This window comes from Oncorhynchus tshawytscha, linkage group LG04, assembly GCF_018296145.1.
Source record: "Oncorhynchus tshawytscha isolate Ot180627B linkage group LG04, Otsh_v2.0, whole genome shotgun sequence".
NCBI lineage: Eukaryota > Metazoa > Chordata > Actinopteri > Salmoniformes > Salmonidae > Oncorhynchus > Oncorhynchus tshawytscha.
The window spans coordinates 61742928-61767520 of NC_056432.1; the positions used below are offsets into that span (position 1 = coordinate 61742928).

General features: G+C 43.2%; 1 protein-coding gene across 12 annotated transcripts in view; it reads left to right on the plus strand.

The window, feature by feature from the left end:
* The first annotated feature begins 353 nt into the window (after positions 1-353).
* Positions 354-24593, plus strand: part of LOC112249750 (CUGBP Elav-like family member 4) — a 192161-nt gene continuing 167921 nt past the window's right edge. For all 12 annotated transcript variants that reach the window (XM_042320987.1, XM_042320988.1, XM_042320994.1 and 9 more), the window contains exons 1-2: positions 354-879; positions 20851-20933. In XM_042320987.1, the coding sequence (XP_042176921.1) occupies positions 630-879; positions 20851-20933 (333 nt within the window). In that variant the 5' untranslated portion in view covers positions 354-629. The remainder of the gene's footprint in view (positions 880-20850; positions 20934-24593) is intronic.

A 24593-nucleotide genomic window follows, 5' to 3' on the forward strand; every position in this document is an offset into this window, starting at 1 on the left:
ACAGCAACATGTTAGGAATGTAGATACTGGGTTTTCTTTGAGCGCGTGACATCAAAACACAGCAGACAATAGCCTACACATATCTAAATGTGTCTTTCCTATTAGCCAGAACAAGGCTACCTGTGAGAATGATTATCTACAGAATTCAATTTCATACGTAGCCTACAGCGGCAAGTTCCTGTTTTTGTTCCTCTTAAAAGTCTCGAGCTTTCCCTTTACACAAATGTTTGGATTCTCACTACACCCTGTCCGCTCTCGGTCGTTCTGCCCTCCAATTGGCTAAACCGGGCTTGTTATGCAAATTAGCTAGGGGTCTAGTCAGAAGCCTACGAGCTGACGTCACTAGGCAGAGTGGCAGCTGACACAGGGAGAAAGAAACAGATTGAGAACGGGTTAGAGGAATGAAAATACATCAAACATAAATAAAGCGAAATCAAAGCAATAGGATAGATTGAGAGAAAGGAGAAAGAAGAAGAGAGAAACTGTGTAAAAAGGGAGAGGGACAGGGAGAGAGAAAGAAGATACAAATAAAGTAGGGGGAGTTTGCAGTTGACTTGAGAGAGAGGGAAAGGGAGAAAGGGAGAGAGAGAGAGCGAGAGAGAGACCAGCCGCCGGCCCATTTAGGAAAGATGGCTACAGTCACTGCTAACGGAGTGCAGCAAGAGAATGGATTCAGCACCACGAACAGCGCCGGCAGGATGAACGGACTCATGATCGGTCAGAACACCATTCCAATGAAGGACCACGACGCCATCAAGCTGTTTATCGGACAGATTCCCAGAAACCTGGAGGAGAAAGATCTGAAGCCCCTTTTTGAGGAATTCGGAAAGATATACGAACTCACTGTGCTGAAAGACAGGTTTACTGGAATGCATAAAGGTCGGTTCTGGTATCATTTCTTTGCTTCTGTATGCACTCAGCAACACCCTTTTCAAAAACAGTATATCTTTTTTAAAGCATTCGAGGCTCTAATGAGAGTATAAAAAGTGTAATTATTGTAGATGTTTGTGGCATGTGGGAGTTTCCTGCAAAGCAGTACGTTGTTGCTTTACACACACACACACACACACACACACACACACACACACACACACACACACACACACACACACACACACACACACACACACACACACACACACACACACACACACACACGTGTGCGAATGAGTGCGCGCGGTTAATTGTCAGTGTCAACCCCACATCCGCTAGGATACTACTGTTTTGTAGCCTATGTCTGTGTATGTTTACATTTACGCTCATGTGCTGGGCTCCTAGTTAAGGGGTGGGACAAGGAATGTCTGTTTGCTTCACGGTGCCTGATAGTTAGATCGTCATAGACAGATAGGCTAAAAGATGCTCCGGAAGGAGGAGGACGGAAATCACCACTGGGAATGAGATGTTAGTTATTAGGGCTGTGTGACGATGCTGATGTGGCATTTTGAGAAGGCTAATGTATACGTTTTAGACGTAATTAAGAGACCAAAATAACTGTTTAGATCACTGCCATGTATTGTAGTGTAGGCTAGTTCAGGGGGCGGGGCCCAGGAAATAAAAAGCAACCAATGTGGCATAGCAGAGGCATGGGAACAGCATGGGGTCTCTCTCTCGTGCTCTTTCACCGACCGGGTCACCTCATTGTCCACAATGATCAGGAGCGATACTCTTATGTCATTATTTCATAGTGTAGAATACAGACTAAATGTGATTGATTATCCAGATGCTGTCCTTCTATTTCACTTCTGAAATAATATTACAACGCCGTACATTTAGCCGCTTATTGTTTGACAATATTGTCTACCGGTTGCCTATATCAACATAATGTCCCAATGTCCTGTGAAGAATAGGCTATGTCTTAGAATCGAGGTGGTTGTCTATTTAAATGCTAGTGTTATAGACCTAACGAAAGCAAATACTAAAAAATAACTTAAAGGATACGTAATATTATTATAATAATAATTATTAGTAGTAGTATTAGTATTGATTCATTATTTTATTTTAAATAATATGTGTGTTATTACTAAAAGCAGGCCTTATATAGCCTAGTTATATAATGTGTATAATTTCGTTTTGTGGGTTGATATTTAAATATGTGTGCAAAGCTATAATAAAAGTCTATCTTCTAATGATTTTACTAATCTCTTCTCCAGAAGAGCGCGCTTCCACTAATCACTGCGATACAGGTACAGCGCTGGGTTCGTCGTGGGACCAGTGCCAGCTAAATCATATAGTGCAGTATATAATTAAAGCTACTAGTTTACATTAATGGGTCATATTGTTAAAGAGCCTACAAGCCGCCAAGAGACAGAGAGGGAATCGTGACACAGAAATGCAGAAATTAGCGGCCGCCCAGCAGTGTCCTGATCCCGGATCTCCCTTTACCCTGTGCTCTGAAGGTCTCTGTGCGCCACCTGTTCCGTGAGTTATCAGTCACTGATGCTGGACCCACACACCCCGCGTTTCTCTCTGGAACATGATGATCGTTTAAAACAATATTCTCGATGCGTGTGTTTTCTACGTCTGCCTGTCCTCGAACTCCATGAATGTCAAAGCTCCAGGGCTGTTTGCTTAAAGAAAGATACTCCTGTTCACAAGCCAAACTGTCTGCCCAGTCAAATCAGCATCCGCCGAGGCCACTCCTGTGTACTAGTAGCCTATAATGTAGGACATATTATGCATTACTACCCACCGACTCAATGTCACATTGGGAGTTCGCGGGAGTTGGCTACATGCGTGCTGTCTAATAAGATTTCATTAATACATTTTATGGAGGAGTTTTCCCCCTCATATGGTCTTCTCACCTGTGATATATGCCAAAAGCTTTAAATGTTCCCTACAGAAAGGCATGTGTAAAATATTTTTCTATAGATTCTATAGTTTTTACTTTAAAATAGGCTTGCAAATGCTTGCTGATTCCGTTTTTTGGGAAAAATGCTTTACAAAAAAAGCCCGACTTTAAATAAAATAGTACTTCCTTGAAATAAAAACGATTTGATTTTAAGACTTTTTAAATACATTTGTGATTTGCATTTCGAATAATTTAATCCTCTATAATCGTAATCTAGCCTATTGGTCAGTCTATGTTTGTTTCGTATTCCAATTTTGATTGGTCTTGGGCTCATAGAAGGGCGTTTTGAAATGTATAAAACCCACATTTCTTTTGGTCTTTAAATCCCAGTGAAGGCAAAAGTCTGATATGCATTGGTTTCAGGTCTAGACTACTTTCACATAAACTCTTTTATCAACTTCCACTGCCCTCCAAGAGTTGCTGATTTTCCTCTTCATCCTAGTAGGCTATGTATACGGAAATATTTAAGGTATTGGTAAACTTACAATAAGCAAAATATAACCAAATGCAACTGTAAATCGTGAATGAAGTCTTACCTGCTGACTACACCTGGCACGCCAGTGCGTCCACATGCGCCACCGCACACATTTTGATTTTGTCTACCCACACCAGATGCGATCAGGACACGCAGGTTGAAATGTCAAAATGAACTCTGAAACAAACTATATTAATTTGGGGACAGGTCGAAAAGCATTACACATTCATTGCAATTTAGCTAGCTAGCTTGCCTTTGCTAGCTAATTTGTCCTGGGATATAAACATTGGGTTGTTATTTTACCTGAAATGCACGAGGTCCTCTACTCTGACAATAAATCCTCAGGGTAAACGGGTAAACTGAGTTAGCTTCTAGTAATCTCTCCTCCTTCGGGCTTCTTCTTCTTTGGACTTTATATGATGGTTGGCAACCAACTTTAAGGTGCATTACCACCACCAACTGGACTGGAGTGTGGACCTCAGTTCATTGTTCAATCACCCATGTGGGTATGTGCTCCTAAAAACGAATGAGGAGGTGGGAGAGGCGGGACTTGCAGCGTGTCAAGCATCAGAAATAGAACCAAGGTCTATTTTAGAGCCTGGCTATGCATATACTCGTTAATGCTCGCGAGCAGTGTGGATGCAATGATTGAATAACATGTATGTGTACATTTATTTTGGTCAGCAGGTTAGTTAGCTGTAATAGCTTACAGTAGCCTACACTCAAATCATGCAAATACACTGAGTAAACAAAACATTAAGAACACCTGCACTTTCCATGACATAGACTGAATGATGATCCCTTATTGATGTCACTTATTAAATCCACTTCAATCAGTGTAGATGAAGGGGAGGAGACAGCTTAAAGAGGGATTTTTAAGCCTTTAGACAATTGAAACATGGATTGTGTATGTGTATGCAAAAGGGATGCAACTCAACATTAGGAAGGTGTTCCTAATGTTTTATACACTCAGCGTATATTTAGGCACATCTATACTTCGTCTTTCACTGAGAGCTGCCTATGATGGAGCCGACAACTTGGTGGAAAAATATGTAGACACCTGTTATTAGTGCTGAGTGATTGGTGCTTTTTGAGGTCGGTTCGGTTTTGGTTAGATTATTAAACAATAATCATGGTTTTAGATTTCAGTTTAGATAATTTCTTAAAACATTAAATGCAATATACATGATGTGGGTTAAAGTCTGTAACAACACACAATACAACAATGAACTAAAGTCCCATTATGGTAGTTACTGCCCATTTCCGCTTATAGCTTACTAACCGTTGTTTATTCATATTACTTTACTTTAATAAAATATTGAAGTTGTCTACATTACATTTGTTTTAGTTGAATTTCCAAGTCATCTCTTCTCTATAGAGCTGCTGCCTATGCTGCCAAAATCACTATTTTAGTAGTTCTTCAAAGTAAATAATGCATAGTTTTACTGCTGAATACCAACTATCAATCACTTAGATTATGTATTTTCAGGTAGAGATACATTGTGAAGCAACTGCTCTCTATCCTCTCAATTGTGCATTCTTCTGTCTCTTCTTTCCCTCTCCCTCTTCAACTCCCTCTCCCGCTCCGTGTGTCTGCCACCAAACAGACTGGACAACTAGGCATGCAATGGATTATGGTCATTGTAATTAATTACCACGTTTTCTGCACTAAACTAGGTAGAATATTGGCCTGTTGGAAACTACAGCTCCCTACTACATCACACAGTTTGGGCTTGATCTGAATTCTCTGGGCATTGAGCTCACAGAAAAAAACAGAACGAAATGGAATTCAAATAATTGAAACGATGTTGGTCAATTAGTTGTTTAAATATTGAAAAATAACCGACATTTGAGTTAATTGCTCAGCACTACCTGCTATAGGTTGTTTTCAATAAAACATCACAATACGGTGCAGAGAGTTCGATTTGACTTCTAGGGGTCAAGGAGACATCCAGCTCAGATAAAACCATTGATAATGTGCCGTTTTCAAGGGATAGTTAAATACATGTTAGAACTATTTGGTTTTAATATCATCACCTCTTGAAGAGTATAGTCAGAACGACATATTTCCAATTATTCCACATTTAACTCTATCATCAGAGTTATACAGCAAGTAACTGCATGCTTTTCATGCTCAGTAAACATCAATTGATGATGTCATTTCAGATACGTGAGGGTAGACTATCCATTTGGCATGTAGCTAGCTAAGCAAACAAACATTGTGTCATCAGAGATTATGCTTTTGGAAAGAGTTTGACAAAGTTGTCAGTCGGACTACTGTCATCACCACGATAGATGGCAAGCACATCAAACAATATTTGGATATACAGCCATATAATTTATCCCCTGAAAGTTAACTTGCTAACTAGCCATATTAATGTGATCTGTTATTAACCTGCTAGCCAATTTGACATGGTCCATCAATCAATGTAGCCTATCATGTCTGTCAGCAGCAATCATGATTAAACAGGCTTGAAAACAATGTTGAAACGGGGATGTTAGCCAACTTCACATGTTAGCCAAGTTTCAACCAGTAGCTTGCAAAGTAAACATGATCAGCTAACAGTACATCGGCAAGTGCAGCCTTCTGCTGCTTGACAGGGAGAGCCCACGAAGAGCATGCTGTATAACTCTGATAGAGCTAAATGTGCACAATTGTGTTGTATGGAATTATCGAAAATGTGTAGTTCGGACTGTGCTCACAATATATGCTCACAGTTCACATTTATTTAGCAATCCCTTGAAAACAACTGTAAGAGCCGACGCTGGAGGTGAGAAGCAGGTACGGAGAGTGAATGTTTAATCTTGCACAGACATGGAACAGGACAGGAACAGCGTCAGAACCAGGAAATACAAAGACATATGACAAATAATGCTGAAGCGGGGAACAGACAAATATAGGGGAGGAAATAGCACAAGTGATTGAGTGCAGGTGAGTGCAATGAATCACTGATACCTGTGACGAGGGAAGCAGGTGTGCGTAATGATGGTGGCAGGAGTGCGTAATGCAGGGCAGCCAGGGAGGAAGAGCAGGAGCAGGCGTGACAGTACCCACCCCTCTAGGGGTGTCACCCTTCATCCCACCTGGTCTAGTCTGACGGGCCTGCCGAGGCATGGGTGCTGGACCAGCCGTCTGGGGGCGTAGAAGCCCGACGAAACGGCAGAGGCGTAAGAGCCTGACGATCCAGTCGAGGCCTGACAGCCTGATGATCCCGCTGGGACGTGGGAACCTGATGGGCCGGCTGAGGCGTAAGAGCCTGACGATCCAGTCGAGGCCTGACAGCCTGATGATCCCGCTGGGACGTGGGAGCCTGATGGGCCGGCTGAGGCGTTGGAGCCTGACGATCCAGACGAGGCCTGACAGCCAGATGATCCCGCTGGGACGTGGGAGCCTGATGAGCCGGCTGAGGCGTAAAACCCTGACGATCCAGCGGAGGCCTGACGTGGGATGGCCGAGCCAACCGGGGCAAGGAGACCTCTCGAACCAGCTAGGGCGTGGGAGCCCGATGAGCCAGCTGAGGCAACCCCGGTTCCCTTGGCTGCAGCCCCCGGACCCGACGTCACCACCAACCGAAACGCCAGCACTCCCTGATGCTTCATTTGATGGCTTCAGCATTCTGTAAGAACCGACGCTGGAGATGAAAAGCAGGTGCGGAGAGTGAGCATTTAATTTACACAGACAGGGAACAGGACAAGAACAGCATCAGAGCAGGGTAGTACAGAGACATACGACAATCAATGCAGAAGCGCGGAACAGAACTGGGGAGCAGACAGATATAGGGGAGGAAATACAAAGGTGATTGAGTCCAGGTGAGTCCAATGAATCACAGATGCGCATGACGAGAGAAGCAGGTTTGCATAATGATGGTGTCAGGAGTGCGTAATGCCGGGCAGCCTGGCACCCTCGAGCGCCAGGGAGGGAGAGCAGAAGCAGGCGTGATAATGGCACATGGTTGTCAATCATTTTTGTGGAGCTGCGGGTGTCCTCGCCCCCCAGCATGCAAATTGAACGCTCTGCACCTTATTGGGACATTTTATTGATAAAGACCTATTAAAATAAGAGCAAACAAGTATCCTATTCTTATGTCTCTGTCACATTCAACTAAATGTGTGTTGCATTCAAATAGGCCACAGGCTATATTGAACCATAACTCTGTCACATAACCAAGACTTAGCAAGCATAGTAGGCTACTTTAGCAGGCCTATACCATTGTAGAAGGCCTTCAGCACATTTTGTTTCAGCAACGTGACATCCCCTCCCTCAGACCAAGAGACATGTCATTGAAATGCCTCAGGTTGTTAAGGAGTGTGTCATCACCGTCTAGACTTAATGATGAATTAATTATTCAATTAATGGATCATCTTCTGCTACACCATTCATACTCAGAGTGATATAACACAGGGTTGCACCATCATTTTGGATCTATGAAAATTTCATGATTTGGGGAGGTATAATGTTGTTACTCATGATTCGGGGGGGGTATAATGTTGTTACTCACGATTTATGCATGTGGATTGCGGTGTATCAACCTGAACAGTTCTGTGTGTCATGAATACTGACTCTGGGCTTTTTGAATTTCTCTAGTGCCTAATGTGCATTTCTTTTGAATTCCTCAAGGTCCATTTATGTGTATATGCATTTCCCAAATGTTAATGGGGTGAAAACATCTGCACATTTCATTTAAATGTTTGACTGTAGATTCATTTTTGTGACCATATCTTATATCTGCAATTTGTTAAAGGGATTTGATGGTGATTCGATGTTTTGGTCATGGGGTGAATCCTGTGGATGCTATAGGGAGTAGGGACTGGACAGTGTTGTCTATGGGGACTGGACAGTGTAGTCTATGGGGACTGGACAGTGTAGTCTATGCAGTGTTTGACACTATTGGATGGGATACAGGTAGTGTATTTGAGTGGCAGTGCCATTGTCCAGGTCGAGCTACTTGACCTGCCTTAGCATCAATCATTCCCTATGAGCCCCACATTATCATAATGGTTAGTGTCAGTCTGGGAACACATCCATTGTTCAGACATGCTGGATATGGGTGGGGGGGCAAATCTTCTGCTTGAGTAACGTTATCTATCACTCGCTCCTTCCTTCTCCAGCAGCTCAGAGAGGTAGATGGCACTATGTGGAGCCCCACCACACGCAGCTAGGGAGATGAGATGCTAAGAGTGATTTGGGTTTGTCATTCATTCTCCCCTCCCCAACAGGCAGGCCGAGTGTATAATTGGCTACAAATGCCTTTGACAATTTCACTTTAAAATCCACAAAAGCATTTAAATGTCAAAGCAAGAGAGAGAGAGAAGGACTATAACTCTGAAACATTCGTTCAACCAAAAGCCTCATCATTACAAATGTGAATCAAAGAGCTAGAAGAGCAAACCATCCTAACAGTCTTTTAATAACTGTGTCTGTAATCCACTGCTGTTTCAGGAACATGTCTGTGCTCTAAGACGTGGCCATTAGTTTAGAGTGTAGTGCACTGCTGTGAGATGTGCAGTCTCATGGTCAGGCAGCTGGTTCCACCTTTACATGAATCACACAGTGACGGAGCAGGTGGGTGACAGTGATTGGCAGGTACTCAGTTGAATGACAGGTGTAGGCCAGTCCACAGATGACCTCTCTGATCATTAGATAGGGAGTGTGTGAGGGAAACAGGGCCCTGTTTTACTGCATGAAAATAGATAGATACCCACACACAGTTGAATGCTGCCACAGTTCTATTGGGCAACGTTTCAAGCCGAAAGTCTTTGTTACCCTGGACCAAACATGGCTGTGTGCAGTGATGTAGCTGCTGTCTCTGCTTCTCACCGTCTCACTGCCTATAAAAGACAGACACCCCACAGTTGCTGGGTTCAGTTGACTATTTTAATTTAGAGAATTGAAGCACTTATGCTGAGGCAGGCAAGTTTATCTTTTAGGAAATGAGTTTGTAATAGTTTTGAGAAGAACATTGCTGCATCAGACGTCTAAGAAAGAAGCAATCCAAGAATAGCAATTTTCAGCAATTTTCATTGAACATGACACCAATGTTAATGAATGACTTGCAATTTGTTTTGTTGTTTTGTCAATTACAGACACAGATACCTGATGCAAGTAAACACAATTTACTGTAATTTAAAAATGCCTAAATGACAGCCATGTTTTTGTACTGTAATCAACATTTACAAGTTAACAGTAGACACAGTAGAAATAAAAGCCTATTCCTTATTACAAAATCTGTATTTTTCATTTATTGACTCCTATTCCTTTTTTTGGGATCAACATTTGATTTATTTTCAAAGGAACAAAGACAATAAGAAAAAGCAGCAGGAATGGTTACATAATCACAGTAGAATAGACCACATAGCCTATACACACATATATCAACCACCCAACTGCATCAACCCACCATCCATCCCCTCCTGGCGACCACCCCAACCCACCCAACCTGATCTCCATGAAATTAAAAACTAAATCAAGCAATTGTGATATAATCAGCGGGGTACACTTTTGCACATGAGACCGAAAATGAACAAGTAACAGGCAATCTGTTGGGAAATATACGCACTATAGTAGTTTGATGGTTTCAGCTGCAGATAACCAGCTGTCAAGTGTTTCTTGGCTAGCCCCATGGATCCTAGCAGTGGATAGTTGTAAATAAATTATATCTACAAAAGGGCGGATCCAATGGGACATAGCCAAAGAATGTGGAGGTTGCCATCTTAGTGCCAATATCTTTTTAGCTGCTGTCAAACCTGACAACATGATACGTCTTTTCTGTAATGACATGATAAGTGGGGAATTATCATTAAGTGATAACAGTTTGGGGGAACAAGGTATAGTCATATCAAGAACGCCAGATAAGACAGAGGATACCTCTTCCCAAAATTTCTCCACACCCTTGCCCCTCTCAGTACATATGCGTAAAGGAGCCCAAGCAGAGGAGGCTGTTGAGGGGAGGACGGCTCATAATAATGGCTGGAACGGAGCGAATGGAATGGCATCAAACCATGTGTTTGATATATGTGATACCATTCCACTGATTCCGCTCCAGCCATTACCACAAGCCCATCCTCCCCAATTAAGGTGGCACCAACCTCCTGTGAGCCCAAGGCACCTTGGTTACATAGATCACACAGAGGAGAGGTTATGATTTTCATTAAATTACATTTTCTTTGGTGGACGGTTTACCCTGTGTATGAAATTAAAGTGTTTCCGCTCATGATTGGGATTCTTAGATGAACCCACTAAGTCCTCCCATGCAGTATCCCAACAAATAGGATAATCAAAAGTAGATAGTTCGCTAATCCATTGATTCTTAAATGGTACTGATTTGTAAGCTGCAATTAACATAAACGTATACGGATCAAACCCTTTGAGTTAGTAGACATGGAATATTCTATGTAGTTCATGTTGTTGGGGGGCGGGGGGCGGGGAATGTCTCTTGGTCTGAGGGAGGGGATGTCACGTTGCTGAAACAAAATGTGCTGAAGGCCTATGCACAGCCATTGTTGGTAGACGCCATACGCCCGCATTGCTGATCTTAAACATAGATAAAATAAAGAAGAGGTACCAGGTAATTGAAATATAGCCCTAAGATCATCAAAGGCTTGCAAACCTTCATCTCTAAATAGATCATCCAAACATGAACACCCCTATCCTCCTATAGGGGTGAATGATACCGCCAGAAAGAAGGGAATGATTGTGGAAATTTGGTGACTGAGCATACCACTTGTGTATTGTGTTAGAATTCTTTTTATATTAAGCACAAAGCACAACAAAGGGAATTAGTGGTTCAAAACATAACTTGGCTTGTTTTAATGGTACTGCAGAATAGACAAGATCCTGAAGTCTGGGTGGTAAAGACAAATTCTCTTCCATAGTCTACAGGACATTAAAGCATTTGAATCAAACCATGCTGAAAGGGGGCATAGCACAAAAGGCCAAAAGTAAAACAAACTTCTATTCTACTGAGCCATTTACTTTATGTTCAGTTTCTTATCTTGTATTATTTCATATTGTTGTTGCTTTGTCGAGAAGGAACCTGCTGGACGATACAACACATACGACTAATAAAACTAGAAACTAAAGTTAGGCAGAGAAAGCCCGCCATCTCCCTTGTCACGATGCATAGTGGATAGTTTCATTCGAGGTCACTTACCTTTCCATACAAATTGAGAGGCTAAAGACAAGATATTGTCCAAGTATTTCTTTGGTGGAGCTAGTGTAATCATTGCAGAGAAAAAGTTAATTTGGGGAAGAATATTCATCTTAATGATGGATATTTTAGCTTGTAGAGAGTTGGGAAGCTTTAACATTTAGAAAGGTACTCTTCTACTCACATATATTTGGAAATTATTTAATGCCATGTTTTGAGGAAAATATCTATACAGTATACCCTGATATCATCATCTATCAGAGCAGCTTACCGACCATTGCACCTGTACACAGCCCATCAGTAAATAGCCCACCCAACTACCTCATCCCCACATTGTTATTTATTTTTTGCTCCTTTGCACCCCAGCATCTCTAGTTGCACATTCATCTTCTGCACATCTATCACTCCAGTGTTTAATTGCTCAATTGTAATTATTTCGCCACTATGGCCTATTTATTGCCTTAGCTCCCTAATCTTACTACTTTTGCAAACACGGTATATAGACTTTTCTATTGTGTTATTGACTGTACTTTTGTTTATCCCATGTGTAGCTCTGCGTTGTTTGTGTCACACTGCTTTGCTTTATCTTGGCCAGGTCGCAGTTGTCAATGAGAACTTGTTCTCAACTGGCCTACCTGGTTAAATAAAGGTGAAATAAAAATATAAAAAAACAATATAAAAAAAACAATTTAAAGCTCTTTACCAATGGGATGTGTTTGGGTACCATTGACAGAGTGAGTCCTAAGCTTAATGACATCATAGCTGATTTTGTCCAATTCATGTTGTACCCTGAGAGGGTGCTATAATCATCAAATGTAGAGAGTATGTGGTAATTATGAGACAGCATTATCAGTGTACCATCCCTATGTAAGGAAGGGTGCTGTCTGATTTTCTGTGTTAGCAGTTCGATGGAAAGGGTGAAGAGCAAAGGCGAGATTGGGCATCCTTGGCGACAGCTTCTGGATACGGGGATTGCCCCCTGTGTGGTCACCATGGCAGAAAGATTTGCATATAAAACTTGAATCATGCTGATAAACTTGGTTCCTAAATTAAATCGCTTAATACCGACCATAGAAAATCCTACTCTGACCTATCAAACGCCTTCTCAGCATCCAAGGAGAGAACGGTACATGGAGATCTAATGTCATTAGTGGCATGAACCTGTCCCAAATGGGACCTACAAATGTGGCTCATGTGCACAGTGCAATAGCATTATAAAAACGTCTTTCTTCAGACACCCACATACAGGTCGAAAGATCCCTGTTAGGGGTATCATCTCATGTAAGACCAAGGGAGTCTTCTATCTCATCACCTGTTCATGTGGAAAAGTCAACGTAGGACAAACGAAAAGACAATTAAAACAAGCCTGAACACCGCAGCAAAATCAGGTGTAAGAACATTGACTATCGAGTAGCAGCTCACTTTGTTGAAGCTAACTATCCCATCTCCTCCCTCAAATACACAGGCATTGATCATGTTGTTCTACCAAGGAGAGGAGGTAACATCGAGATCCTACTACTACAAAGGGAGGCTTACTGGAGATCCTATCTAAAAACATTGACCCTTAATGGTCTGAATATTGACTTTGATCTCAAGCCCTTATGAACACATTTTCCTTTATGAACAAGTCAACAAATTGAAAAATAATTTTTACAGCTTATTAGCATACACCTAATATGTTCCCCCAGTTGAGGATGTTTAAAGTTCTTCAAACTGGTAGGCATGTTGTGTAAATCAAATGATACAAACCCCGTAGAAATCCATTTTAATTCCAGGTTGTGAGGCAACAAAATAGGAAAAATGCCAAGGGGGTGAATACTTTTGCAAGCCACAGTAAAATATGTACTTGCAATTTGTTTTCTTATTTGTTATTTTATCCTATACAACACCAAAAGTACCAACAAAAGAATATATATATATATCTTTCTTACCTTTCTGCCACTGTTGTTGCCTCCTCCAGTTCGTGAATAAATGGCACCTGTTTGAACCAAACCAGAGAAAGTGAGGAGGGCTCAATTTGCATGTTACTGGTACTGTACTGTATGTCATGTAAATGAATGCCATTAAAATGCACTAAATTGGGCAGTAATTCCTCTGAGGATGACGCACAGAGTGAGCTGTCTGTCTAATTGGTGGACTGGACAGTATTTCAGGAAGTCCTCTACCTCACCCCCTACCTCTATTTCTAGGGGCAACAATAACCTGGCAACCAGTTTCATGGGAAGCTTGATCCTCTGGTTGAAAGCACTTGGCCCATGGCATGCCTATTGTGTCATATCCTTTTGAATCTCTCCTGAAAGACAGTGTCGTTCCGTCATTGCTAACAAACAAAAATCTAAATGACACCAATGCTACATGCTACTTGAAGCATCCTTATCACTGAAAAAGTCCTCATGGCTTTGAGATCTAATTACAGAGGGAAATACAATGGTCACAAGGATCTATAATTCATTCATACTGGGGTCAGTGGCAGGTTGAGAAAAGAAACCACATCTCAGCTACTCAACTCCAACAGTGGACAGACAGGAAAACATCAGTTCACACCTCACGTTGGCAAAACATCTCCGAAGCACTTAATTCTTGTGTAGTATTTATTTTACAACGTCTTATAAATTGAAAAAATATTTTTTACAGCTTATTAGCGTACACCTAATATGTTCCCCCAGTTGATGACGTTCCGTATATATTAAGGTTGAACCAAAAGATTACATGTAACAAAAATGAATGAATGAAACAATAATGTATGTTGATGCTAATATGATGTACAATATTCCATTATGTTTCTATATGATAACAATAGCGTAATATATTTAATACGCCATATACTATTGTTTAACAGTTTCACTAATTAATTTGAATTAACTTAATAATTCTGACACACCCCTCACTACTGTCATTGGTTACACTAATTGCACTGTGTGTCTACATAACCTGGTTCAAGTATTTATGACATTACCCCGAGGAAGGCACAGTGATGCCGAAACGTTGGTAAATACCCATTAACTTGCTGGGAGATTATATATGGAGTGTGCGACTTTCTTTATTTTGATAGTTGATAGTTTATTCGCCGTTAGTCAGCAACTTCACACAAACTATTATTCTGGGTGTGCGCCAGCTCATGTTTTTTTTATTAGTGGCATGAACAACATGTAATAAACGACACACATTACCTAAGGCTAGTCGAGTTTTAATAAACCCTGCCTGATCGTGATGCACTAGTGTCGTCACACTGGATTCTAAACGGGCTGAGGGAACACTAGCATACAATTTAACTTCCAAGCACAACGACGACAAAGGTCGATTGAGTTACCCATTAGAGTGTGATCTTTATTGGGCTTCGGAAGTACCGCAATCATTGCAGAGTTTACATCATTGTGAAAAGATCCCTTGTCAACAGAAGTCAGAATCAAATCATGTAAAAATAGGCCTAATTTATCCCAAAAGGCAAGGTAGAATTCTGGGATTGGCCTTTTTTCATATTTGTTAGTGCCTGTTTAAGTTCATCCAATGAAATGGGTTCCACAAGGTATTGTGATCCTTCGTTGGAAAGGTAAGGAATATCCGCTCTTAGTGCCAACACCGATCAAAGTAATATCAGATTTATCGAGTCCTCAAACTCAACTCTGGACCTCGAAGCCAGTTACACCAGGTAGTTTCATTGTTCCCCTCAGGGACTGATTTAGACATTGGACACCAGGTGGGTGCAATTAATGATCAGGTAGAACAGAAAACCAACAGGCTCTGGACCTCATAGGGTAAGAGCTGAATACTCCTGGCATAGAGTATTCAGCTAAAAATAACCAAAATCTGCATTGATTTCCAAAGGATTAGTTAACAAGCCATTTTGTGCTTTCATATCTGTTATACTAGAGTATTTCTCACTGCTTCTGAGTCTCATTGCTGAAAGAGGACTTGGTTTAGCCCCATTAAAAGAATAGTTATGTCTGATTGGATGAATGAAGAATTCTGCCCTGTGTCTGAGCAAAGAATTACATTCTAATTTAACTGCATCTATTCTTTTCTTTTTGTCGTCAGAGTAAGAGTTTTGTTGTTCTCATTCCAGATTAGCCAAACATGTTTCTAGTTTGTTAATTGTTGTCATTATGGTTTTATTAAGGTGAGACACAAATGACACTGACAAGTTCCTGATAAATCCCTTTATAGACTTCCATAGGATATGGGCATCTTCAACAGACCCATCATTCTGTGTTAGATAAACATCTAGTGATTTTCCAAAGAGTTGCATTATGAGTATCTGTGTATGCAGTGTGGGAAACTAGAATATAATCTATTCTGGAGTAGGAGTTACACTACATGGCCAAAGGTATGTGGACACCTGCTCGTCGAACATCTCATTCCAAAATCATGGACATTAATATTGAGTTGGTCACCCCTTTGCTGCTATAACAGCCTCCACTCTTCTGGAAAGGCTTTCCACTAGATGTTGGAACATTGCTGCGGGGACTTGCTTCCATTCATCCACAAGAGCATTAGTGAGGTCAGGCACTGATGTTGGGCGATTAGGCCTGGCTCGCAGTCGGTGCTCCAATTCATCCCAAAGGTGTTCAATGGTGTTGAGTTCAAAGCTCTGTGCAGGCCAGTCAAGTTCTTCCACACCGATCTCGAAAAACCATTTCTGTATGGACCTCGCTTTCAGCATTGTCATGCTGAAATAGGAAAGGGCCTTCCCCAAACTGTTGCCACAAAGTTGGAAACACAGATTTCTAGTCTTAAGATTTCCCTTCACTGGAACTAAGGGGCCGAGCCCAAACCATGTAAAGCAGCCCCAGACCATTATTCCTCCTCCACCAAACTTTACAGTTGGCACTATGCATTTGGGCAGGGAGCATTCTCCTGGCATCTGCCAAATCTAGATTTGTCCGTCGGACTGCCAGATGGTGAAGCGTGATTCATCACTCCAGAGAACGCGTTTCCACTGCTCCAGAGGCCTGTGTGCAGCTGCTCGGCCATGGCAACCCATTTCATAAAGCTCCCAATGAACAGTTCTTATGCTGACGTAGCTTCCAGAGGCAGTTTGGAACTCGGTTGCAACTGAGGAAAGACAATTTCTACACGCTACGTGCCTCAGCACTCGGCGGCCCAGTTCTGTGAGCTTGTGTGGCCTACCACATCACGGCTGAGCTGTTGTTGCTTCTAGACATTTCCACTTCACAATAACAGCACTTACAGTTGACCAGGGCAGCTCTATCAGGGCAAAAATGGGATGAACCGACTTGTTGGAAAGGTGGCATCCTATGACGGTGCCACGTTGACAGTCACTGAGCTCGTCAGTATAGGACATTCTACTGCCAATGTTTGTCTATGGAGGTTGCATGGCGGTGTGCTCAATTTATACACCTGTCAGCAATGGGTGTGGCGGAAATGGTGTCCACATACTTTCGGTGTATGTCTAGCAGAGTAAAAACTCAATTGTCTAGACGTAGAATTGACCAAATCTAAATACATCGGTGAGATTAAAATCCTTGACCAAGTTGTTAAATGCCACTGACACAGGTGCGGGAGCTGTTTGAGATTCGTGGCCAGAGCGGTCCAAAGCGGATAAAACGGCATTCATATCCGCACCTACGACCAGAGGAAAATCAATAACATTCGCCAGCAACTCCGTTAGATTCCCATAAAATGTAGGATCATTCTGGGATGGAGCAATTTTCCTACCTGAGATTACATTTTTGATATAGACTGAGTGTACAAAACATTAGAAACACCTGCTCTTTACATGAGAAAGACTGACCAGGTGAATCCAGGTGAAAGCTATGAGCCCTTTTTTGATCACCCCATTTCAATCAGAGTAGATGAAGGGGAAGAGACAGGTTAAAGAAGGATTTGTAAGCCTTGAGACAATTGTGACATGGATTGTGTATGTGTGCCATTCAGAGGGTGAATTGACAAGAGCACCGATTTTACTTTGTGAAGAACTGCAACGCTGCTGGGGTTTTCATGCTCAACAGTTTCCAGTGTGTATCAAGAATGGTCCTCCACCCAAAGGACATTCAGCCAACTTGACACAACTGTGGGAAGCATTGGAGTCAACATGGGCCAGCATCCCTGTGGAACGCTTTCAATACCTTGTAGAGTCCATGCTCCTACAAATTGAGGCTGTTCTGAAAAAATGGAGTGTAACTCAATTTTGTACATTAATTTCGTACGCTCAGTCTATGATATCCTACCGCACTACCATATTTTTCCAGAACAGTCACTGATAAACTATGTCTCATAACAACAAGGGAGCCACAGTTTTGGAATCAACAGAGGATGACGCTTCAACAAAATAATGACTGTTTGCAAATATTTGGGCATATAATTATTTTAAGTGGGACTCTTGAATAAATATAACATCAATGTTATGTCTATGAAAGTAATCTGAGCAAGCACCTTCTTCCTAGTGCCTTCAGAATGCGGTCTTGGTCAGGGAATCGGAGCACCTGGAAAATCAAGGTTCGGGATCTGGCTGAGTTGTCAATGTGCGGGCTTATACGATGAGCTCACATCACTTCCATTTTGGTTCCAGCTAGATCTGGAAACCACTCTGGAAGTGATCTATTGATGAAATAAAGTGTTCTGGGCCTCAGTTTTTTCATTCATATTGGCTATTCTCACGTTGTCTCTACGTTGCATGTCCTCGTAGCGAGTCAAACTGGTCCATTCTGATTTGGCCCTGAGTTGACATCTCCTCACATTTTTTTATTTTTTTATTCATTTAACCTTTGTTTAACTAGGCAAGTCAGTTAAGAACAAATTCAAATTTACAATGACGGCCTACCCCGGCCAAACCCAGAGGACGCTGGGCCAATTGTGCGCCGCCCTATGGGACTCCCAATCACGGCCAGATGTGATGCAGCTTGGATACATTTGTCAACTCTATCGCCAAGCTTTGTGCACTCAGCTCAAAGTCTTTTAAGATCAGTAACACACTTGGAAACGTCATCCTGAATGAAATCCAACTCTATTTGTACTCCAGTAAACTCAGAGGTGATCAACTCTCATTGTTTTGCCGTAGCTTCATCTAGCATGGTGGCTAGCGCTTTGCTGTCAGGAGATGAAGTCGTTGATTTAGCTCGTAAAGCGTGGTGTTCCATAGCGAGTAAGTTATTAAATACTGTTAAACAGGTTCGCTGTTAAAACATCCATGGAAATGGTTCAGACGTGCTCATGGGTAAAACTTCAAAAATGAGGATGCTTAAATGTTAATTCCGCTGTAATGCAATTCATTGAACTTTTGTTCCTTTCAGAAATGATTGTGCAGCAGCAAATTTGAAAAAGATTACCAAAGTATTATTTTCACTCCACTTAACCTTCTCATCAGCGGAATCAGCCTACCACTGCTTTCAGCCATCGCTAACAAGCAAGCCTCAGAATCATTCTATAACCATGGCAACATCCTCCAGTTCCTGCATCCCCATCTGGCTCATCTGCTGTCTCCTACCCCCAGCCTCACTCAGTAATTGTGATCCTTTTTCATGTTCACCACCAAGTTGAACGTGTCTGTTACAGATTGTGCTCCTGTAATACAGTCCCCTGGGTCCAAGTTGTCCCCTGAGCCAGCAATATATTGGATATTGAGTCTTTCATGAAGTCTTCCAGTTCCCCTTGGCCAAGAGAGACTTATTGGGGCCTACCATAAGTAGCCACGTAGCTGGCCTGGCCTAGATGTTAACAGTGAGCCACTATGTAAGGCTGAGTCTCCCCCTACTTAGGCCATGTCTCCTGTCTTGCATGACTAGGTTCACTCCCTAGATGAAGCAAATCAATTTAAAGTGTTACATGAACTCTGATAAAGTGCCACAGTCTCACCAGTTTGTGCATTGATCTGTTGTACATTTCCAAACCCTTAAATCATGTGATGATAAAAACCATCTCCTAGAACCGTGAACTATAACATCCATCCCCAAACTGAGGATGACCTGACTGAGTGGTCGGGTGGATGATAAGTAGGGGTTAGTTGGAGGGCCAGGCTAGACCAGTCCCAGTGGTTCTCCTCAGCTCAGTTCTTTAATGTCACACAGGACGAGAGGCTAATTCCTTCCTCTCAAAGCGTTCTTTTTTTGAGGGTTTGCTGTGTGGCATGCTGTTTCATCAGTGTCGTTCAGCTGATTTCTCCTCTTGAGTAACTTTCTGGTTGTGGAGGTGGATGAAGGTTGTACTGAAAGGGAGCTCTCTTGGCGAGGAGCCAGAGAGCAATGCTCTGTTTTAGGGGTGATGGGTGCTGTGTGTGTGTCCTGTGTGTGTACTTGTGTATGTGTTTGTGCGAGCGTGGGTGTGAGTGTGTATGTGTGTGTGTGTGCCCCTCTTCTCCCATGGGGAGTCTTGGCAGCAGGTGTGACATGCCGTAATGGGAAATTATGCTGCACGGTGCAAAAACTCTTCAGAAAGGGGTCACCCACTGTCAACTCGACCAAGTGTGTAACAGAACAACCACTCAGCCTTTAATGAAAGCTGTCACATTTTTGTTAGTGCATAAGTTATTAATGGACATTCATATATTGTTTTTGGGGTTTCCATCTTTGAGAGGAGTCTCCTGAGATGTGAGGGGTCAGTGTTTGGGGCTCATCACCATAGGGTTTTAATTATTGTGATGCTAGGAAATGCATGCCAGGCACATTTAGTGCTCTTTCTTCAACAATCATGAACGTGATCATTCATCAAATGGTCAAATGCAGATCCAGGAACAATGCTATGGACATTTCCCTTAGCTCTTCAAAGACTGGGGTTGAATTTGACATCAACATTGATTTGCGCTTTGCAGTATACCAGTAGCAGCCTACAGTGCAGTGCTCCAGTCATTTGTCGTGTAATAATCAACCCTGTGTGTCTCTCCTTTCTCATCTGTGTTGCCCTCTCTGCAGGATGTGTGTCTCTCCTTTCTCATCTGTGTTGCCCTCTCTGCAGGATGTGTGTCGCTCCTTTCTCATCTGTGTTGTCCTCTCTGCAGGATGTGTGTCTCTCCTTTCTCATCTGTGTTGCCCTCTCTGCAGGATGTGTGTCTCTCCTTTCTCATCTGTGTTGCCCTCTCTGCAGGATGTGTGTCTCTCCTTTCTCATCTGTGTTGCCCTCTCTGCAGGATGTGTGTCTCTCCTTTCTCATCTGTGTTGCCCTCTCTGCAGGATGTGTGTCTCTCCTTTCTCATCTGTGTTGCCCTCTCTGCAGGATGTGTGTCTCTCCTTTCACATCTGTGTTGCCCTCTCTGCAGGATGTGTGTCTCTCCTTTCTCATCTGTGTTGCCCTCTCTGCAGGATGTGTGTCTCTCCTTTCACATCTGTGTTGTCCTCTCTGCAGGATGTGTATCTCTCCTTTCTCATCTGTGTTGCCCTCTCTGCAGGATGTGTATCTCTCCTTTCTCATCTGTGTTGCCCTCTCTGCAGGATGTGCCTTTTTAACATACTGCGCCAGAGAGTCAGCACTGAAGGCCCAGAGCGCCCTCCATGAACAGAAGACTCTGCCAGGGGTAAGTGCCCCTGATCTGCCCTCTGTCAGAGGCTAGGGCCCCCGGGTCCAGGGCCTGGCATGGGACATGTCTGCATTAATGTTACTACTCTTAACACAACCACATCACATAGACACTCACACATACTGAGCTGAAGTCAGCCATACTTCAGTTATTTCGCCTTGCGCAAACGTGTTATGTTCACTATATTTATATATATGTTTTGATAAGACAGGCTTGATGGTCCATCCTGTCCTTTTTCTGTCCTCTCATCTCCTCTCAAAATGTTTACACACACACACAGATTCACGCACACACACGCACGCACGTGCACACACACACATTCCTAATTGCCTCATGAAATCCACTCTCATTATCACATATAATCAAACAATAAATACCCACAATAATTTTTACCACAAATATGGCCATCTGGAGTTTTAATTTTAGAGACTGTTTTAAATTCTGTTTCGGTTGGTTGATATGTTTTGCATGAAAAGAATGTCCTCCTACTGCACCGTGACAAACCCACAGTGTCATACCATACGCCCATCCAGGACCTACAGTATGCTGGATATGTTCCCGATCCCTATGTCTATATGTCTATGTCTATATGTCTATATACAGTACAGTATGTACATGGGGATGTATCGTTCTAGACATAACATCCTGGGAATCAGAGGTCTGATTGAATCCAGCCTGTGGCCCCTGCAGAGGAGAGGGCCTCCTGCTATGTCTCCAGACCCCCTCCCTCTTCTCCCTGGTTAGAGCCTCTGGGCATCCATCCTGGTCCCTAGGGAGGGGGGGGCAGGGGAGAGGTGGATGGGTCTGGGGGCTTCTCTGTGGCGGGTTGATCAGCTGTTTGCGGTGCTCTGTCTGGATCTCCTGGGTAATACATTGAGTGTTCGTTCCACACACCACTAACACTGCTGTAATGGAGTCCCTCTGAGACCACCTCTTGTCTTTTAATTCTCACTGCTCTCTAATGAGGTGATTGTTGTGATTGGACTACATACTGCAGAGGTTCCTGCCTTAATGGCTCATATCTAGAAAAGGGTCAATGCTATGTCTATGAGATTTGGGTAAACATGAGTTATAGGTGGATGCAAGCTCCCAGCAAGAGGGCAGTCCTTCAATCTGCAGCAGAACCACATAGAGATCCATCCTCCCATCCTTCCCTCCTTAATAAAGAAGCTGTGTAAGGTGGCAGGCCAACCCTCATAAGGATATTTTCATCAGGCTATCATGCTCTGAGGTCCTCTATGACAGCCCTTTGATGCTCCAGCTCTTCCACTATGATATGTCCAGACTGGGCTGGCTGTTCCGGGCCTGATTGTGCAGTCTGGATGCGTGCGCCTCAAACTGTCAGAAAACTTAAATGTGCAGGCCTTAAAATGGATCATCAGGCAGGTTGCAGGCCCTTTGGAAAATAAAACCAGTCGACCAAAAACAGGGCTTGAATTGCACATGAACTCGATGAATGAAGGCTATCAATGCTGGCCAGTCCTTGTCTACGGTCTGCCAGAGACCAAAACAGGCAGGGCCAGAGCAATATGGCTCACTTTGATCGCCTCCTGGCTTGTCTTGAAGAGAATTGCCTTTTGAGGGCAGAGGGTGAGGGACGATAAGAACTTTCCAATTCCTCTGTCGTGCCATGTTTCATGTTTCCATCGTTATTGTCAGTCTGTTTGAGAAGAGGACTCTCTGGAGCTGGGAGAGAGAGAAGGAGGGGGGAGACGGGGACGAGGACGAGATGGTATGTGTGTGATCTGCAAGGAGTCACCAGGGGTGTCGTGCAGATTAACTGAGAATCTCACATTTTGGAGAATCTCAAATTCCCATTCTTTCATTGACTAATTCTCAGTCTTAGCCAATGTCTCTTGCCCATGCTGCCGTCCAAGAGGCCATTCTGCTTTGTTGGGTAGTTTTTGTGTTTTTGCAAAAACCGTATTTGTTTACGTGTCTAGTGTCATCATGGTGTCTTTATGTCTCGTTGATGTGATGTGCCAGGCAGGAGTCAGTGTGTACACTACAGTAAGGTCATCAGAGGCTTAACAGCCTCCCCTGGAATGCTTATAGGGCGTTATGTTTACATGCCCATTCAGCATGTTCCCCAATGTAGGGCATGCAGCGTGGTCTTTGGACAGGTTAGGTCATCTCTGTGAATGATTTCTCCACGGATCCGATTAATTTACCCCTTTCCCTATAAACACGCTCCAGAACATCTCTCCGCTGTTTGCCTAATGGCCTCCCATCACGCTGCTTTTGGAGCCGGTAGAATCTTGAAAAGAAGCCGCTTCTTCTTCTTTCCCTTCCAGGCTGTGTGGCGGAGGCATCCTCTACTCCAATTAGCTGCTGGTAGAGGATGAAACGGGCCTGTTAATGGGCCCAAAAGCCAATTATAAAGTCTGCTGCAGAAAAGCACCCAGCATCTCTTTCACTATCATCCTCTTCCTTTCTGTACCTTTCGTCTCTCTCGCACTCGTACCCCCCCCTCTCACTCCACCTTCCTCCTGTCTTTTTGTCTGGCTGATGTGTGTGTTGAGGTGCTGCCCCAGCCTCATGCTTGCCACATCATCATGCGTGGCGGTGTCTGTGGAGAGATCCACATTTCTTGCTTTCTGACTGAGAGCTCCACAAGCACCTGACCCCTTTATTAACAACCAGGCAGCCAAGCGCAACCGCTGTCTGACTTTAGCCAGGGAGGTAAGTAGAAAGGAGGAAAAGTTCCCCACCCAGGAGTTCAGAACTGTTTATCCTCATACTTCGAAGGGCAAGCCTGAAGGTTCTGCTTCTACTAAATTGAGTAAAAGAATATCATGTTTCTCCTGTAGTTTTCCCCTTCTAATTGATTTTATATTTATTTTGCTGGGAAAGTCAGAGAAAATTGACTTTACTGTGTCACATATACATATAAATGGGTCAGGGGGGAGATGTTGGATGTCACTAAACACACTCGACGGACCAGTTCATACAGGTTTGACACTCCCAGCTTCCCGATACAGATGCTGCCTGAACAGCTCTGTGTATATTTTAGTCTTTGTACGTGCCAGTAAGAACATGCCAGCAGGAGCCTCCATCACTCTCATTTCCCATCATCCTTATTTAAGCTTCCCCCCCCCCACACACACACACACACACACACACACACACACACACACAAGCACACGCACACCGTTGATCCCCCCACCCCCACCTATAATCCATCCTCGCATTCCTCTTTATCTCTATGTAAAGACGTGTTAATTGATATATTTAGTGTCGGAGCCTCATCAGGATTCAGGGTAAGGCTGTCTGTCTGTGACGCAGCATCACCGTATCTTATCAGAGGACACACTAAGCTTCCTTCAACAGGGTCCACCCCTGGACCAGCACACCACAGCCTCAAGGCAGCTTAAACTAATTACTGAAGCCATACAGGGCCCGGCCCGCCATTCTTTTAAAGGACAAATTGTGTTCTGTTGCTGGTCAATTTGCCCTGTGTGCAAGATTTGTCAACCTCCAGTGCCCACGAGCCTTTCCTGTTATGAGAAAGGAAAAAGGCCAGGATCCAGATATGAGTGAATTGACGGAACTCTTCCATGGCTGCCCCGGCTAGCCGCCCGCCTGGCTCCACACCATCAATTACATCTATATCGGTTTCTCTCTTTTCCCCGGCCGCTTTAGAGGAGAAATTAAAAA